The 20,396-nt window shown below is 38.8% G+C and overlaps 1 protein-coding gene across 1 annotated transcript; it reads right to left on the bottom strand.

Moving 5' to 3' along the window:
- Nucleotides 1-16,742: 16,742 nt before the first annotated feature.
- Nucleotides 16,743-20,161, bottom strand: LOC111910037 (3-ketoacyl-CoA synthase 11). The gene is made up of 2 exons (XM_023905831.3): nucleotides 19,187-20,161; nucleotides 16,743-17,694 (listed from the first exon to the last, which is right to left on the bottom strand). The coding sequence occupies exons 1-2, from the start codon at nucleotides 19,919-19,921 to the stop codon at nucleotides 16,912-16,914; spliced, it is 1,518 nt and encodes a 505-aa protein (XP_023761599.1). The 5' UTR covers nucleotides 19,922-20,161; the 3' UTR covers nucleotides 16,743-16,911.
- Between the last annotated feature and the right edge of the window lie 235 nt (nucleotides 20,162-20,396).

The following is a 20,396-nucleotide window of genomic DNA, read 5'->3' as shown; positions in this document are numbered from 1 at the left end:
TGTTATTGCTTTGAAAAGTTGTTATGAAAGAGTGGTGAATGTTTGATGAAACATTTAGTATAAGTATGAAAACCCTAGAAAACCTCATATTTCCTACTAGTATAAAAAGTAGTCTTCTACCAAGACCCGAATGTTTCTAGAGTAGTCTTCTACCAAGACCTGACCGTTTCGAAAGTAGTCTTCTACCAAGACCTGAATGTTTTGAAAGTAGTCTTCTACCAAGACCTAACTGTTTTGAAAGTAGTCTTCTACCAAGACCTGAATATTTTGGAAGTAAGCATCACTGTAAATGTGACAGTTTTACCCTTGTTTAACTATTATTATAAAACTACAAAAGTAATAATATAATAACTTATGTTGTATCCTTTGGTACTAAGATATTCCAGTATGATCTACCTCGTCAGTTACGTGAACGTGACACCAAATAAAGTTAACAATATAATTATATAGGTATTAGTCTACCCTGTCGTTATGTGAATGTATCACAAAATAAAGGTAATGAGCTAATAACTTAAGTATTATCCTTTGGTACTAGAATAAACACGATATGGAAACTCGCCGTAAATGGATCAACCGTAGACATCCGTAGATGTGCATTTACCTCTGTTGCTAACAGTCGGGTGTAGGAATAGTTAGTCCCTTAAGTAGACCTGTAATGGTATCAACCGTAGACATTCGTAGATGTGCATTTACCTCTATAGCTAACAGGGGGATTAGGAGTGGTTAACCCCTTATAGTATCCTTCGGTACTAGGATAGACAGATCTAATCTAATAATATATACACTAATAATATGTTATAGTATCTTATCATATAGTATCTATGTAGAAGTATCCCTGTAAGAGTATCCATATAAGTCTATCCATGTAAGAGGAATCTCTGTAAGAGTATCCCTTCATATAGCATGTAGTATAGACTCATGAATGAACTGACTCTGGTGTAATTCCTTGTAATAGTAATAATGTTTTGTATCCCCTAAACTATTCCTATAATAGTTTACTGGAATTTAATTGATGAGTGTCCAAGTAGGTTTATACACCCTTGCTACCCAAGAGTGTCGGAACTGAACTAACTAATGGAACTTTTATGTCTATATAGGTATACATGATATATAACTAATATTTAGATGACATTCGGACGAATAACTGATACCCTAAGGCCACATCCCAACGAGAAAAAAAAAAGAAATAAGGCGAGCTAGCCGTTCTAAGTCTTTTAAACCTTTCTTATTTAACTATACATATATAGGCAAGAATTTAACAATATAAAAGTATAAAAGAAGTTTTGTAAAACCTTTGAAAAGTTTAATAAATAAGAATTTATGATTTGATGTCATTTTATAAAACGATTCGAAACAGTTGACAAGACAGTTTAAGTGTAAGAAAACCTTTGTTTGAAGCACAACTATAACAGATTCAAAAAGGAAACATACAGTTTGTAAGATAGTTTCTAAAAGTGTTTTAACATGTAAAAACGTTTGAGAAAGCTATTTGAAGTACTCTGTTTGGTGAAACGGCTAAAAGTGTAGTAAGTCCAATTGTATGTCAGTTATAAATCACATGTGATTGATCACATAACCAAAAAGTATAACAAAGATTTATGTCTTTCACATGGGGATAACCGTGTGTTTACTTGTATTCCTCCCCTTAAAATTGAATAAAAAGCATTTATAAAGCATTTGAAAGTGTAGATTATAGGGGTATGAACTCACTTGATTGAAGTGGTTGATTTGAAGTAGTCTAGAGAAGAATCGAGCAGAACTTCGACAGGAAAAGTTGAAAACGCGGGAAAATATCGGGATTCTCGGGACTCTCGAGAGTGTAGAACTTCCTTCAGGACTTGAGTGTGAAAACCGGGGCTTCGGGATGGTTTATCGAGGTAATTTCGCAGACTGACAGCACTTAGATAGAAAGAGATGAGCACCAAACTCGGAAACCCCTTGAAATCTATTTATAGGCCAATTTTTGGGGTCCCACGTCGTGGCCATAAGGTTGCCACGTCGTGGGGTTGATCCTTATCCTCTTCCATGGACGAGACATCTTCTGCCAAGCCTGAAAACCCCATCAGTCACTGTGCCACGTCGTGGCCAGCCTAACAGCCTCGAATTTTGTGTCTCGAACTTGTAAAATCCGTAACTTCTGCATACGAGCTCCGTTTTCAACGTTCTTTATATGCATGCGTAGGTGAGATTATGCTCTAAAACTTTCGTTTAGACTCCGTCGGCTAATTTTGATTTATTTTTAATATAATATTTTTAACGGGCCATGACTGGAAAAGTCCGTTAAAAATCCAAAACTTCTTCATCCGACGTCCATTTTTGCCAGACTTTTCACTGTTGCACTACTATTGTTGCGATATTCGATTCTCATTTATGTTGTTTTGGCCAAAAGTCTCTCGATCTCTATTTTGAGTTTTTAGCTGTCTACTACTATATCCGGAACTTGCAAAAATCATAACTTCTTCATATGAAGTCAAATTTGGACGTTCTTTTTACATACGTTTGCGGTTTAATGATATCTACAACTTTCATTTATATACCTAAGATTAAAAACTATTGTATTGAAACTTCGCGTTTTTCGTTTATCGGTGTTGCCGGTTTTGTCGAGAATCTTCGATTGGTCATAATTTCTTCGTTATAACTCGGATTTTAGTGTTCTTTATATGTATGAAAACCTTGATACGATTCCTACCACTTTATTTAACCCAAATAAGAATTTAGGAAAGTTAAATTTTGACCTAAATTTTACTGTTGTTACATTATATTGTTTCAAAATATCGGGTTGTCACAGGTTGGCAACATTATTTCAGCGCCGGTGAGCGCAGGTGGGTCAGTGTGGCATAAGTAGGCGTGGAGTCCGGCTTGCCTTGGATCTCTTGTATCGGACGGTAAGGATTGATTGTGCGATCTATTGCACTTTTGGGATTGTAAATTATGTCTTGGGAGTATTTTGTAGCCCAGTGTAGGGCATAGGTTGTTTCAGCTGCTGTAGTTCAGCTGTGGACGTTTGAGCTGGTAAGTTGTGACAACCCAAAAATTTCTATTCTATACAACCATCCACTTCAATTGAAGTCAAAATTTCTTCTACTAACTTTCAAGCATTTTGGAATAAGTTTGAGTGGTTTAAAGTTAGTACTTCAAGAGATAACTAGAGAGAGGATGCCCTAGTGTTTATTGTGCATCAATTAGGTTCCTAAAACCCCAAGAGTTTGGAGTTTATGGACCAAATGGTATTAGGGACGTAAACCCTAATGACTATATAAGTAAGACTTAGTTATTTTAATCACTTTTTCACAATTTCAAGATCCAAACTCAAATCCTCTCAAGTAGCATCCGAATTTTCCTTCTTGATTTTCAACTTGTAAGTGTTTCTATCCCTAATTAATTGATATCTACCTTAATCTAGTGATCTAACACACTTTCATTCATGAAATCATTCCAAAAGTGTAGATCTTCAAGTTCACCAAGAACACACACTAGTGTTCTTGGACTTTTAGCACCTTTTCAAGCTTCTAACTAGTAATTACTTCTATGCTAGAGTATTATAAGACTTGTTACACTTCTAAACATCAAGAAATCACCCAAGAAAGCCAAGATCAAAGGTGTTTACGGTCCAAGATGTTCTTGGACCGTAAACCCTAAAAATGGTACCAAAGTGTGCCGTATGTCCTTGTAAGCCTTGGAAACTAACCTAGAACCTTCCCTTGATGAGTATAGCACATGAAAAACACCAAAAAACCCAATTAACATGGGTTTACGATTTGGGAATCTCCCAAAACCATAAACACCCCCAAAGTGTGTTTTGATGCCCTAAACACCTTATTAAGCCTTGGATAGTAGCCTAAGACCAGACACCATTGATCTAAGGACTTCAATATACGAAATGGTACTTCTTACCATGAGTTTACGGTAGTAAACACATGGAGAAGTGGTCCATGGGTCGTAAACTCCATTTAGGAGTGAAATGTTGCCCTAATCACTTCCTAAGGCTTAAGAGATGAAGTAGGAATGCTTAGAATGACTTGTAACACTTCAAGACACAAAAAGGTCAAGAAAACATGAGTTTACGACCGTAACCTCATGGGTTTACGACCATAAACTGCAAAGGTGATGGTTACAAAACCGTAAACACCTTTTGATGTCATTTCACTTCCCTTTGTTGAATCACATGTGATTCCAACACTTAATCAAGGTGTTTCCTAGTCCCGGAAGGTGTTTCCTTTCATATAGTTGTTTATAAACACCATATTCATGTCAATATGTGTCCTTATATGTCATTTAGGACGTGTTGTGTCTCGGGACTTCATTCATGGAACTTCTCATCCTTACACGCATACCCGTTTGAATCACCCACATCAGGTGAGTTCATACCCCGTAATGAATCTTTTAACTATTTTAACTACTTTAAAGAGGGGAATACAAGTTGAACACAATGATAATTGTGTAATTTTTTGTTACAAACATCTTTCAAAATGTTACTTATGTTATTTATAAGTTGTCAAAACATTTCAAAACTCTTTTATAGTTATGTTACTTTTACAGTTATACAAAACTCTGTTTTAAGTTACAAGCATAACTTAGTAGATAAATGAGTCTTTTCAATAACATTCCAAGTAAAACATTAGTAAACTATAATAGATATAGTTTAGGAGAATGCTATTCATTACTTCTAGTACAATGAAGCACACAAGGAGTCAGTTCATACATGAGTCAAACAAACAGTGAAGAGAATAAAACAATACCATACAGAACATAACAAACAAGTTAAGTTGCTATAGCATGAGAACACACACACAGGATCTAATTATACCAATTAATCACTAACTCATTATTTTAAACAAAAGGTGATAGTTAAATTGGGTATACGTGATCATAGTAATGTGGATGTTCGCGGCTTGCAATCATTGCAGGGGTCGCGTTTGGTTCCCATAATCTCTTGACAGGGAGCGTTTAGCATGGGATCTAGCAATCACATTATGCCTTAACCCTCAATTAAGGAAAATTAGTACGAAGTAGTCACTTATTACAAATACTATAGTACTTACGACAATTACAAAAGGATATAAAACTCTAGATAATATATTATTAATACCTTTACAATGTGGCATACTCACATGATCGATGAGGTAGATTAGAATAATAATAATAGTCGTACATTCGGGTCTTGGTAGAAGGCTACTTTCAAAACAGTCGAGTCTAGCACATATCAGAAGATGCCTTGGTAGATGGCTACGATTAAAAGTTAGGACCATAATGCTACTCTTATGATTCCTTAATGTATACATCACAGGATACATATATACCAATAGGTTCCGACGGGTAATAGGATGTGTGCTCCCCGCTTCATTTCCTGTTCCTCGTTGGGGCTTAGAACAGATTCACCCAATCTATTATCTACCCGATTCTATATACATGTATGCTTAGTATACATTAAGACATCATAAGGGTACCAGGTATGGGTCAGGTTATAGGACACAAAGTCAAAGCACAGATGAAAATGATCTAACAACCAATGGGATGTGTGCTCTCCGCCTTACTTTTTGTTCCTCATTGGGTTGTGAGCTTAGGGCAGATGCGCATAATTGATTGGTTGTTTACTCTGAGCCTTATATAACTTGTACCCACTTAGTACCCATAGAAAGGCTTGTAGTGTCATTTTACTTAACTTTCATTCAAGTAGGAAATATAGGATTTTCTAGAGGAACAGGAGAACTTTTCAAAACAGAACTTATAGCTTACACCACTTTTACATAGACATTTTCAACAACATTTTACAGCTTACTCACATCACTAAAATCTTATGAACTCACCAGCTTAATTGCTGATCAACTCGTTCAAATAACTTGTATTCTCAGGAGACTATTAGACAGGTGCTCGTGCTGGGGATTCAGAAGATGAAGCATTGTAGCTTCAAGTCTTGTTTTGTTATTTGTGTATGAATTCTATGTTTTGTGAACACACACATTGTAAACACTTTCTTTCGAAATCAAATGGTTGTTCATTACTTGTTTACCATATACATATCTTGTGATACTAAACATGACGTCCTCCACCCCTGAATGTTTCTGCCGTTCCAGTTTTGGGGTGTGACATAAGTGAGTCAGGGTACGAACCCTGAAGAGAATGATTCTAGAACCCGAGAGCGAGAATCTTGTTTGGAACACCTCTGAAAAAAAAGGGTATTATGTGGGAGGTCTGCGAATATGGTCCCACAGAAGGGTTATTTAATATTGTCAGGATTTAGTGGTTAGCAGCCGTCAGTGATTGACAGACTAAACCGCCAATGGAAGGGGTTCATTGCTGAGGTATTAGTTGGAGCATCTATCTTTTGGTCTTCAGGACTTGAGTGTGGGGTCACTCAAGCATTAGTGATTGTCGATTTCACTGGGTCCAACAAGTTTTCGTCTGGTACTTGGAAGTGTGTTATAATCGGGATGGGTAGTAATGGAGCACTAGTAGGAAAGAGTTGGTTGTCATCGGATCGATCGTTGGGAAGTGAGAAGGATTTATAATCCTCCCATTTTCATGCATTATGAAGGCTTAGTCGAATCTAAGTGGGGGAGAGCTACCTCGGGATGTAGAGGCGATAGGGGTTTTGAAATGAGGATAAGTTTCATAACCTGACAGGGAGAAAGGAGGCCATAATGGCTTATTGGTTTGAGGGTTGTGTTGATTGGGGGTTCGGTAAAACTCCCCAACATAAGAAAACACGTCTTCTTGGTGCTTCATAGTAGAAGTTAGGGAACATGTTGGAGTTCTAGTTAGGAATTGAGTTCAGTTCGAATATTCTTTCGAGGGTGTGCTCGACTCGGAGGGTTTTGGGATTGATAGGTTGAGGGTTTGGTTAGCTTCCAGGGTTTGGCAGTACATTCAGCACGGGTGTATGGTTATTTAGCGTATGTGGTAGACACGCGGGTCAGGGAATAGACCACGGATTTCCGAGAGGGTGGACGATTGACATGAGGCCTAGGGTTAGGCCAGGATTAGAGTCCACGGAATAGATTAGGAGTTCGGAACCCCAAGTGGGTGAGAACAGTCTACATGGGGAAGATCACCAGGAGGGGTGGTCTAGGTAGATGCTCAACAGTTTATAGCGGTCAAGATAGACTGAAGGACAGTGGGGCGTACTAGTCAGACTGAAAGCCTGGTGAGGCGGTCCAGTCATACTGAAGACTCTGTATGTGTTTGTATATCAATAAGCAGGTATTGAGTATGCTGCTATGCTATATCAATCGGAAGGTTTGTCTCCAAGTATTGAACATGTTGTTGGAGTAGGCTAAAGACTCCAGTGTATTTTTGGTTTGATTGGAAGTTGTTATTAGAGATCGGACGGAGTACAGAGGATCTTGGTGATCTCACCAGTTCGGAGTGTTTCATAGGATTAATCTTCATGGATCGAGTAATTCTCCAGTTGGGGACTGGGAGTAGATCCGAATGGGTACTCGTCAGCTTTAGGAGGGCTTGGGATTAGAATGTTCTGTCTTTCAGGTTCTCGGAATCGGGCTAGATCTTTCTCATGATCGTCTATGGCATATAATATATATATATATATATATATATATATATATATATATATATATATATATATATAGGATTGAGGCGGTCCTGCTTTATGCAGTAGGCCAAGATACCCGGTGCAGGCCGACTAAAAGTCGTAGGCACGGAGGCTCAAAGGGAGAGGTAGGGTTGAGGTGGTTTGCCAACAAACCCTTAGAATTTCAGCTCCACAGTTGAGTTGATTAGACATGATTGGTTTTCCAACCAGAAGGGTGATATGGGTTAGATATGAGTGTCGTACTAGTGGGCCAATAGTGATAGGTATGTTGATGATGGTTTGAGTTATTGTGATGTGTCTTGGGTTGATTTCATCTGTGATAGACCCATAACGTGTCTAAAGTAAGGAGAAGATGGGTCACTAAAGACTAGGTAGGATGTGAGGCTGGCGTGGGTCATGTAGCGATTATTATGTTGGCAGGAGTTAGTGACAGGACGTGGGACTGCTGTTTGTGTGTGTGTTTTGGTTTAGTAATCGGAGGTGTCTGATGTTCGGGTTGTGGGCATACAAGTTGGGACCAAGGAGGTTTCGACTTCGCTTGAGAAACGTCATATGGTGGCAGGAAGAGTTGAAGAGGGTTTAGGACTTGGGATTCATGTGTGGTAGTAGTTTTTGTATCGTTATGTTGTTCATTAAGGAGAGGGGCGTCAATTAGGCCCTTCGGGTGGCAGAGGAAAGTGGATATCTGCAGGGTCGGAGTGTTGGGCAACTGAAGTGACGACTGTAGTGTCGATCGGTCATCGGGAACATTCCAGTCATGAGCTGAGGGCCGGGGACGGCATACCAGATTCATGTTGTGGGCTCAGAGGCAATCCATACCTATGTTAAGGACCACATAAGGGTATTCCTGTCATAGGGCGTGGGCATAGAGATTGTGTTGGTTATGTCTGTTGTAGGAGCGCGTTCGAGTTGGATGTATGGTTGGAGATTCGGGGGAGTTACATTCGGTTATGAAGAATATGAGGATGGTGGATGAGACACAAGGATAGTTCCTTGGATCTCCGGTTGTGAGTAGACCCGAGTTATGTTGATAGAGGTATTCCAATCTAGAGTATTCCATCCTGAGGATGACCGGACCCTATGATTGATTGGACCTGATGTTTGGTATTCCAACACGAGTGTTGATTGGGCCAAACATGTGTGGGATGCAAGGGTATTCCATCCTAGGGATGATTGGACCCGTCGTAGGCATGCCTGGTATTCCAACCCGAGGCTGATTGGGCCATGCATGAGTGTTCGTGTTTTAGTGGGTTGATTTTGAATGATATTGTGGGACAAATGTCCTGTCAGCACAAAGGGTTCGCCTCAGGAAGAGGGAAAGTTGGGTTTTCAATTCTTTGGATCATCAGGATTTTGTCAGTTAGCAAAATGGCATGAAGGATAGACCTTATGAAAAGTTTCGATTGGGATTCTCATCACCTTTCTCGACTCATACTTGCGAAAGTGCATCATGGATAAGGAGACCGTAGTATCGTTGGAGGACATTCAGGTTATTGAGAGCCTGGATTATGTGGAGAGGTCTGTGGCCATTCGGGAGAGAAGGATGAAGCTTCTGCGGGACAAGGAGGTACCTTTGGTAAGGGTACAAAGGGAGCACCAAAGAGCGTCCGAGTGGGCATATGAGCCAGAGGCCGAGTTGCAGGAACACTATCCGAGGATGTTCACCATAGCAGACTTCGAGGACGAAGTCTAGTTCAAGTGGGGGAGAATTGTAACGTCTCGATTCTCGAATACCAGTTTATGGTAATAAATTCTCGTGAATTCAAGAGCTACTCGACGAGTTAGTTGCCTGACTCGTCGAGTAGCAACGGGTTTGGGCCATGTGTTTAAGTGAGAAACTCGCCGAGTTGGAAGAGTGACTCGACGACTTGGAGCTGGAGGGTGAAACCCTAATTTCCAAGGTTTGGCACCCTATTTAAGGGATAATTAGCCTCCCTTAGTTCATTTGCAGCCTCTTAAGAGTCCAGAAACCCTAATTCGTATGAGTGTGCTCCATTTGTGTGTTTTAAAGCTTTTGAAGGTGTATCTTTGTAAGAAGAACTTGAAGAGCAAGTGACTAGGAGCAAAGAACAAGTAGGGATCTGATATCTACCTCAGATGGCATCTTTTGGAAGGTATCAAGTCATTACCTTGACCTCATTTCATTCTAGATCTCATTTGGTTAAAGTTTTGGGCTTTTCTAGCATATTGTGAAGCTATTTTTGGGATGAGCTCGGATCAGAAGTTGTAAACAGATCTGAACTCTCCTTGGTCTCTAAATCCATAAAGCTATCATCTTTGGCAAGTATGAACCCCTCCTTAAGTGTAAAACCCCATTTCAAGCTTGGTTTTGGCATTTTGAGTCATTAAAGCCTTGCATGCATGTAAAGTTTGCAAGTTTACGTGATAAGCATGCCTTGGGAAGTTGGATCTGTAGTATGAAGCCTTAGCATGGCTCAAAAAGCATCTGTATGGATGAAGGACTGAAGGGACTTGGTGAGTCGCATGGTAGACTCGACGAGTCATATGAAGATGGTCATGAACTCGACGGGTTGGATGAGCAACTCGGCGAGTCAGATGAACATTGCCTTGGGCTCGGCGAGTGTCATGGTGACTCGGTGAGTTGGTAGGTTATGCAAGGAAGTCGACGAGCAGCTGAAGGTACTCGACGAGTTAAGGTCAACATGGACTGTTGACCTTGATAGTTGACTTTGACCAAGGGTTGACCGTTTTGACTTTTGAGGATAATTGGTAAGGTGGTATTTATGAATTGGATCTTTGATGGTTATAGGTGTTGGAGTTTGTTGCAGTGTTTCGGGAGCGTGATTCGTGGTTCAGTCCGACATTGCAAGGTGAGTTATCCTCACAGTACTCAAGGGTCTAAGGCACCAAGGTCGGCCGTTTGTTTGTTACTGGGATTATTAATGTTGCGATATGTTAGTTCAGTATCCTGGTAGATGGGATGGTTATATGCTATATGATCTGTTAGATCGGTATACTAGTAGATCGGAGGTGGTTATGCTTAGTGACCTATAGTTGGTCCGACTGTCTGCATGCTAGTTGTTATGCCAGTTGGGTAGATTTGTAGGACTACCTATAGTTTTATGTGATTATCTATATATGCATTAGTTGTTTTATATGTCGACATATTATGTGGGATGGGTTAAGGTGAAACTGCTTCGTGCGGTAACCAACAAACCCAGGAGCATTCCAGATACGACCTGAGGGAGACTCGCACTGTGAACTCGATGGCAATCCAGATGTGAGTTGTGGGCCGGGAAGGCAATCCAGACTCACACTTTGGGCCCAGGGGTAATCCAGTCTGTAAAGTTATGGAACCAATACATGTTGTTAGTTGTATATGTGTTATGTGAAGTGTATCGGTATGTTGGCATTCAAACCTAATGGTTGAGGGCCTGGGGTATTCCATCCTGATGGATGATTGGACCTATAGTATGTTGTTTGTTATTGTATGTGTATTGTTGTATGTATGGGTATTTTGGGGGTAATTTACTAAGCTTTCGGGCTTATAGTTTCAGCTTATTGTTTCAGGTTCAGCGGATGGCCGCAGGAGGCGAAGGTGTGACCGTACACTTCCTCGATTGACGATTATGATTTATGGGAACTCTAATATATAACTAATTTGAAAACAAATTGTAATAATTGAATGGTTTCAAATGATTTAAAAAATTTTAAATTGGCTTGAATTTATGGGTGTTACACACCAAAAATGAATAATCCAAATAAAGACGAGTCTTTAAAGCTCCGTCTTCTCAAAACCTGGTCATTGGTACCTGTCTACTGGTGACATGAGAATACAAGTTATTTTGAAAGATCAGATCATCATTAAAGCTGGTGACTTCATAAGTATTTTAGTGTCACTGTTTGTTTGTTACTGGGATTATTAATCCCTAACCATGACCACCATTGTCGAAATTACCACTCATACACACTTCCCCATCAAACTTACTTCAGCCAATTTCCCTGTTTGGAGAAAACAGGTCCTCTCCACACTTATCGGCCTTGATCTTGACAAATTTGTCAAAGATGGAACAGAGACACCACCAGAAAAAATCGAAAATAAACCAAATCCTCTGTATCAACAATGGTATCGCCAAGATCAAATCCTAATTGGTGCTCTCCTTGGCAGTTGTTCTGAAACCATTCAACCGATTGTATCTTCTGCAGAGACATCCAGTGAAGCCTTCAAATGTCTCACTGAGAGTTATGCAAGTGTCTCTTGATCTCGTATCATCTCTCTGAAATCGAAACTTGCAAAGAACCCTAAAGGTTCTAAATCCATAGCAGAATTCCTTCATGAGATGAAAGCTATTTCGGATGAACTAACCCTAGCCCAGTCACCGGTCACTGAAGAAGACCTAATTGTGCATATCCTCACTCGATTAGGTGAAGATTACAAGCACATCACCGCTGCCCTCAAAGTGCGAGACACACTGCTTACATTCTCGGATCTATTTTCAAAAGTAATCGACTATGAAAGATCTCTCCAGGAACAAATCGCAACACCTACAATCGCTACTATAAACTATACCCACAAGACAACTGTACGACCCCCTAGACGTGACTCACGCGATAATGCACGACCCAACAACTTTGGGCCACGAAACCTCAGATCATCAAACATTGGGCCCCACTACAACAATAACCGTAACTACATGTTTTGTCAATATTGCTCTATTGCAGGTCACGGAACAAAAGAATGCAGGAAATTGGCAAGGTTTCTCAAAGCAAACAACATCACTATTGCCCAGACATCTCAGTCGTCTCCAACCATAAACCACTCAGTAGCTGCTCCGGCTTCCACAACTCCACCTTGGATGTTTGATAGTGGTGCATCCCATCACATAGCATCCGACCGGTCCTCGTTTCACACCCTATCAGAGTATGGAGGGCCTGAGGAAATTGTCCTTGGTAATGGTACTACTCTACCCATCTCTCACTCTGGTCAATCCTCAATTTCAACTCAATCTCGATCCTTACAATTACAAAATGTTCTCTTTGTTCCCTAATTACGAAACAATCTTATCTCTGTGGCAAAACTTTGTAAATCTAACAATGTTTCGGTTGAATTTTTTTCCCATCATTTTTTGGTCAAGGATCTTCGCACGGGGGCGCCAATCATGTGGGGAACGTACGTAAATGATGTTTACTATGTTGCCATCACTTCTCTTCGCTGTTTGTCACAAATAAACTCCACTATAGCTTCCACCAGATCACTTCTTTACTAGCATCACACCTTTGGTCATCCATCTATCAAATTTCTCAAGAATTTACTCAATATTTTAGGCATATATTACAATAAAATGTCCAGTACTTTATTTCATTGTGATGCATGTTCTCTTAATAAAAGTCATAAACAACCTTTTGGTGCAAACTCCTTTCATGTATCCAAACCTCTAGAACTTATATACTCTAATGTTTGGGGACCGGTTCAAACATCCAACGATGGATACACTTACTATGTTATATTTGTAGATTTCTATTCGAAATACACTTGGTTGTATGCCATGAAACACAAGTCAGACGTTGCGGTCCTCTTTCCCCAGTTTAAAACATTAGTCGAAAAATATTTTCATACCCCTCTTGTGTCACTCTTCTCAGACAATGGTGGAGAATACATAGGTCTTCGCTCATACCTTCAACAAAATGGTATTTCTCACTTTACTACTCCTCCCCATACACCGGAACAAAATGGTGTCGCTGAACGACGTCATCGACACATCGTTGAAACCAGCCTCTCTCTCCTTCACCACGCAAAATTGCCTCTCTCATTCTGGCCCCATGCTTTTGAAACAGCAGTCCATTTAATAAATCGCCTTCCCACTAAAATTTTCGATTCTCACTCCCCATACACCAAACTTTACAACACAACACCGACCTATACCAAACTCAAACCATTTGGCTGCCTATGCTTTCCATGGTTGAGACCCTATGTTGCCTCCAAACTCCATCCACGATCAGCCAAGTGTCTTTTCCTTGGCTACTCTGATGCCAAATCAGCCTACAAGTGTTATGATCCAACTACACAACGCCTATACCATTCCCGACATGTAGAGTTCGTCGAACATGAATTCCCCTCCATATCAGAACTTGCAGACACCACTAACCTACCATCAGCAGACTCCTTCATATCTACCATCTCGGTTTCCCAACCAGCCTCTACTCCTTCATCTCCACCATCCACTACTCAACATCCCATCACCAGTACCTTCTCGTCCCAAAATTTCATACATCACCTTAATCCCTCACAATCATCTTCATTGCATACTAGTCCATCTAACATAGTACCACCACCCTCCCCAACTCCACCCTCACCAGAGATTCCCTCATCAGATCCTCCCACACCAGACCCCCCTTCACCACAATTTTCTAACCCACACTCACCACATCCATCGCCATACAACCTCCGTCCTCACCACAACCGCAAACAAAATTCAAAATATTTCAATCCAAACCTCATTAACACCACCACCCTTCACCCTTTACCATGAAAACTTGATCCCACTACTCCAACTCAAGCTCTTAAAAACCCAAAATGGAGAAATGTCATGGATACAAAATTCAACGCACTCATTCAAAATCAAACTTGGGAACTTGTCCCACCGCACTCCCACACTCCTATTGGTTGTAAATGGATATTTCGTATCAAACGGAATCCCGATGGTTCTATTTCAAAATACAAAGCACGTCTCGTAGCTAAAGGCTTCCTTCAACAATAAGGAAAAGACTACTTTTACACCTTTAGTCCTGTCACCAAACCAGTCACCATTTGAACCGTTCTCTCTATTTCTCTATCCAACAATTGGCAGTTACGACAACTAGATGTCAACAATGCCTTTCTTCATGGGACACTTCATGAGGATGTCTTCATGACTCAACCACCTGGATACATCGACCCCAAATTTCCTCATCATATCTGTAAACTTAAAAAATCTCTCTATGGCCTAAAGCAAGCACCGCGTGCTTGGTACATAGAACTTACCACCTTCCTACTTCAATTTGGATTCCGCAAGTCTCTCGTTGATGCATCTTCATTTATCAACATAGCATTATCACATGCTACTTCCTAGTTTATGTTGATGACATAGTTCTCACAGGAAACGATACAAAATTTCTAAATCACTTTACCAAGCCCTGAGCAACAAGTTTAGTGTCAAAGATCTAGGCATGCTTCATCATTTTCTTGGTGTTGAAGTCATTCCTACCCCTACTGGCCTATTTCTCTCCCAACACCGTCACATCCAAGACATTCTCCAGCAATTCAACATGGATGGTGCTAAGGATGTTCTCACACCTCTTAGCACCATGGAACCGTTGTATCTAAATGATCCCTCTCGATCTATAGATGCCACTCCTTACCGAAAACTTGTCGGCTCCCTTCAATATATTGCCTTCGCCCGACCAGATATATCCTTTGTTGTCAACAAACTCTCTCAGTTTATGCATGCTCCTAGACAGACTCACTTCCAAGCTTTAAATTGTGTCCTACGGTACCTAAAAGGAACTATTCATCATGGTCTATTTCTCAAATGAAACTCTCCTCTCACCCTCTCAGCCTTCTCCGATTCTAATTGGGGTGGAGTCAATGATGTCGGTCGGTCAACTACAGCTTATGTTCTCTATTTGGGTACCAATATTGTCTCATGGAAATCCACTCGTCAAAAATCAGTATCTCGCTCCTCCACCGAAGCTGAATATAAAGCCTTAGTTAATGCGTCTGCCGAGCTCATGTGGATGACGAATCTCCTTAAAGAACTAGGTGTCTACCGTCCACACACACCAACTCTATTTTGTGATAACACAGGTGCTACGTATTTAAGTGTAAATCCAGTCTACCACTCCCGAATGAAACACATTGCCCTTGACTACCACTTTGTAAGAGAACAAGTATCAGCTGGGCTTCTTCGAGTCTTCCATGTTCACTCCCAAGATCAACTAGCAGATATGCTCACTAAGCCTTTAGCAAAGAGTCCATTTCTCAACAACATGTCCAAGATCGGAGTCTCCGATGGATCCTCCATCTTGCGGGGGCGTATAAGCGACACACAATCTCCATAGATAGGAAGTGTATCATTCAGAATATGTATATATCAATCATATAGGTTTACCATATATACCTCCTGTAATCACTCAATTTCCTTGTTGTAAGTTGTCTATAAAAAGGGTTAGCCTTCTCTGAAATAAACACAATTCCAATTACTCATTCTCTAGTCATTTATAGGTATATCGACATGATTCTTAGCGGGAAGGATCGTTGGTCTACTAAGAGGGTGTTTTTTGAATTACAAGATCTTAAATAAGACCCAATTATGTAAGTTTAATTGGATAGAACTTTGCAAGTATGCAAATACCAATTAGTTTTTGTAGTCGAGTTTGAATCGTACTCGTTGTACTCTATAGGTTGAACATTCATTGGACGTGACATGTACGTATGGGAATGGCCATCACAATTACATCAGGGAATGCAGACAAAAAATTAGAACAAACTAGAAACCTATCTAATTTGTTAATTTGGCATCAACACGTGACATGTATGTATATCTCTCACCACCCATGTTAAACTCTTCCAAATTAGCCTTGAGTATGAATCGATTGAAGGCATATGCACTATGACATAAATGTGAGTTGTATCTTTTTTTTTGCCTCACAACATTAAAATCACCAAATATAGTTTGATTCTAAGTAGTTCAGTACATAAAACCTTTTTCTCAAATGGTGATTATAGAGCATAGACGTTGGCGAAGATTGTATTTCCTATAACACCAATCCAACAACCAATAACAATTAGAAAAAAAAAAAAAAAAAAAAAAAAAAAAAAAAAAAAAGAAGAGAGATTTGATTACTTCCAATTTCTGAAAGCACCGTGTATCCTAAATTGATATCAATCCACCCGATTTACTGTTTGAATCTACCCCTTCAGAATTATGGTTAGTTGAGTCCCAACATCCTTCAATTTTGACACTAGTGTAATCCATGATTTGTGTTTCCTGTAATCCTATAGAGTTTGTTTTGTGTGCAACCTTCAATCTATCCAATCAACTATACATTTATACCTTTGAAATGGAGATATGTATTTGACCTACGAACATCATAGTTGCAAGCTCTCTTTGGATTTGTATTTTTTATATGATTTTCTAACACATAGATAAATTTTGTATAAAGAACCGTTTTGAATTAAAATATTCTATAATTCTGAAAATAGTAAATGTTAATATTCACTTTCATATTCCACGATCCATCACAAGGGAAAGACCAAAGGCCAATTGCCCTTTTCCTTTAAATGACTTCTATAATACATAACATCAATAAAAACCATAGGTTATTCAATTTCGCTAAAGAAAAATAAAAAACACGACATCTTAACAACCAATCTTTTCGATCCTCGGTACATGAACGGGGAACTCATGTATCTCATCAATCCACGGACTTTTCTCCTTTTTCGGATCGATAGACCTCAACGCCTTCCAAACCGCACTATTACACTTAAAACCCGAACCAAAAGCAATTTGCCACGATCTGTCTCCCTTCTTTATCCGACCCTTAGCTTCTGAATACGCCAATTCATACCACAATGAGCTACTCGAAGTATTACCAAATCTATAAAGTGTCATTCTAGAAGGTTCCATATGCCACTCAGATAATTCAAGATTCTTTTCCAACTCATCCAACACTGCTCTTCCTCCCGCATGGATACAAAAATGCTCAAATGCAAGCTTGAAATCCGGGATATATGGTTTAATTTTCAATTTAAACACTTTTCTTGCGACCAATGTGACAAAAAACAAGAGTTGTTCCGACATGGGGAGCACTAGTGGCCCGAGTGTGGTGATATTTGTTTTTAGGGCTTCACCGGCTACTGCCATTAGATCTTTTGAAAGAGCAACACCTATGTTTTTCTCGTTGTCCTCTTCTTGGAAAACACAACTATAACATTTGTCGTCTGCGCCCTTGTGGGTCCGCACTGTGTGGATTAGTTGGTACTTTGACCGGCGACGATCAGATGACCGATTAGATAACAAAATTGCAGCACCGCCCATTCGGAATAGACAATTTGACACGAGCATAGATCGATTGTTCCCAAAGTACCAATTTAGTGTTATATTTTCCATGCTAACCACCAAAGCATAGGAATTAGGTTGTACCTATTTTCAACAAAACAAATGGATTAAATTAAATTAAATTTTGTTTTCAAATAATCAACAATTATGATCAAACAAATGTTGGAAAAAATGGGTTGGTATTATTTGGAATAATTATTGTTATGATACCTTTATTGTTCTAGTTTAGGATGTTAAAGAAAGTATAGAAAAGTAGCCATATTAAGGCCAGCTTGTCCATGATCTAGATCTATACTTCCTGAAAAAGGGGAATTCTCATTTGGACTATTAGTCACATGGTGGGTATTTCCCATGGTGGGCCCCATGCCATATAAGCAAGTATAAAGCAAAAAAAGGTCCAGAATTCTACCCCACATGTGACAAAAAAGTAATGACATCACCCCATGAAAATATGCTTTCTTCTTCAAAATATACGTAGCAATATAAAAAAAATAAAGTGTCTTTTTTAGTATAAAATTGTTTTGACGATTCTCTAATTGTATCAAGTAAAATACATATTAATAATTATAAAACTAAATAATTATAAATGAAGATGATCCAATTTCAAAACTTAATCTAACCATGAAATTTTGTATCCAAGTTAATTTTATAATTATTGATTAGATGTATATAAAAACTCACACATAAAAATGAAAAGTTATCGCTAAATATTAAATATCGAAGGACTAATTTTCAAGATGGGTTTATCTTCACCTTTAATTGGCTAAAGTTTAGGTTCAAATTTTGAAATTTAGATCGGTCGGTTTGACTTGAGCTAAGTCGTTTCTTTTTGCTCGGTTTGATTAAATTCTTATTAAATAGTTGTTAATAAAATTCTTATTAATTAGTCCTTACTAAGTTATCATATGATTAAAATTCCTATTAAATAGTCCTTTTCTATGAAATGAAAAGGATTACACAATAAGTTATCGTATGATTAAAATTCTTATAAAATAGTCCTTACAATAAAAATAAAAAGTCATTACTAAATAAAATAAAGAAGGATTACACATAGACCGTATATCCATTAAAACTTAAAAAAAAAATAAAAACTATGAAGATGCTCTTAAAACCACAACTTGTAAATTATTCGGTAATTCTTACATACATTTTTCTTTTGAAAATTTTATCAAATTAAACCCCATTAGAGGTTAACTAAAATGAAAATCGAATCAATTTTTAAAAACTTCAAAGAAGGATTCGTTAAAACCGATGTAACTATGAAAGAATCGATTCCTTTGGAATTTATGAAGTTTCCAAAAAATCATGAAACATAAAATCTTTTAAATTAACTTGTATCTCCGGATTTACAGCTATGAGATCCAATAAAATATAATTCATATCATAGTGTACTTTTTAGTTTTATATGTTTCACGTTGCTAGCACTACTTGCATAGATACAAAATAGTACGATCATCGTCTTCATTTTTTGAAAATAATAAAGATTCAAAAAAAAAAAAGAAAAAAAAAGTATAATCACTTTGTAAAAGTTATCCCACAAGAATAAAATTAATAAGAAAAAGAAAACGAAAAATACCTGTAAAAGCTGTTTAGCAAGATCAATGGAGATCAATCCAGCACTACAACCCATCCCACCGAGATTATAGCTCAAAACATTCCCTCTGAGCTTGTAGTGATTCACAACCATGGAACTAAGCGAAGGTGTTGGACAAAACAAGCTACAATTCACAATAAGTATACCAATATCCTTCGCCTTCACACCAGTTTTCGCCAACAACTCATCAATGGCGCCGAACATCACCATCTCCGCCTCCTTTCGAGCTTCCGACATACACGGATTCGGCGGAACCTGCAACACCGCTTCAGGGAAATACGTCTTCTGACCTAATCCAGATCGTTCGAGAATCTTCTTCTGAAACGCTAAATTCTCTTCGCTGAATGTTCCGGTGAGAACTGAATGATTCATGAATGTTTCACGAGAAACGATGTGAGATTCGTCGGGTTTGTAGCAGGCGAAATCGAGTAAGTAAACCTTCTTAGGGCGGCTCATAAAGTAGAGTGTGGCTAGGAAGACGATTAGAGTTGAGCATATGATAACAGAGAGTAGATTGAATCGAAGTTGTTGCCATAGATGGAATAGATCTTGTGATGTGAGTGTTGATAGATGAACAGAGACGACAGCAAGGACTGGGATTAGTAACAGGTACATGAAATGTGTGATCAGGTAATGGTAACCTAATTTGACGTATTTGAGTTTGACAGATAAGAGGAAGTTTGGAAGAGATGCTCTCTCCGAAGGTGAATCCGCCATTGTTGACCAGGAAATTGAAGAGAAACCCAGATGAATTAGAGGAAATTGAAGAACACCCAGAAAGGAGAAGAAATGTGGGTTGGAGGAGAAGTGATGAATTGAGGGGGGTTTTAAGGGGATGAAGATGCAACTACCCCCAAACGAACTTTTAATGGTTACCCGCTATCGCATTCATTACGCCAGCGATTAATCGGAGAGCAGGCGGGCAGGGGATTTGATACATGTAATATTCAAGGTTGCAAAATGGACGGCTTATAGAGCTATAAAACCGACTCCAATTTAAACGGATAATTTTTAATTTATGTATCAGAAGTAAGACGTAGTATTGTTGATTTTTCTAAAAAAAAATCTAAATATATTACTTTTATTAAAAAGTGAATAAAAGTTCGGAGAATATAGATCGAAAAAATGTTTTTTTTTTTTTTTTTTTCAGATTTTACCATAAAATAGTAAAAAAAAAAAAAAAAAGTTAAAA

The sequence above is a fragment of the Lactuca sativa genome, chromosome 5 (assembly GCF_002870075.4).
Source record: "Lactuca sativa cultivar Salinas chromosome 5, Lsat_Salinas_v11, whole genome shotgun sequence".
NCBI classification, from domain to species: domain Eukaryota; kingdom Viridiplantae; phylum Streptophyta; class Magnoliopsida; order Asterales; family Asteraceae; genus Lactuca; species Lactuca sativa.
Note: the sequence above shows the minus strand (reverse complement) of the source record. Positions and strands in the feature narration are given on the sequence as shown.

Coding starts and splice junctions, on each gene's coding strand:
- LOC111910037 (XM_023905831.3), bottom strand. CDS start 19,921: ATGGCGGATTCACCTTCGGAGAGAGCATCTCTTCCAAACTTCCTCTTA. Junction 17,695..19,186: donor TTGCTAAACAGCTTTTACAG/GTATTTTTCGTT, acceptor TGTTGAAAATAG/GTACAACCTAATTCCTATGC.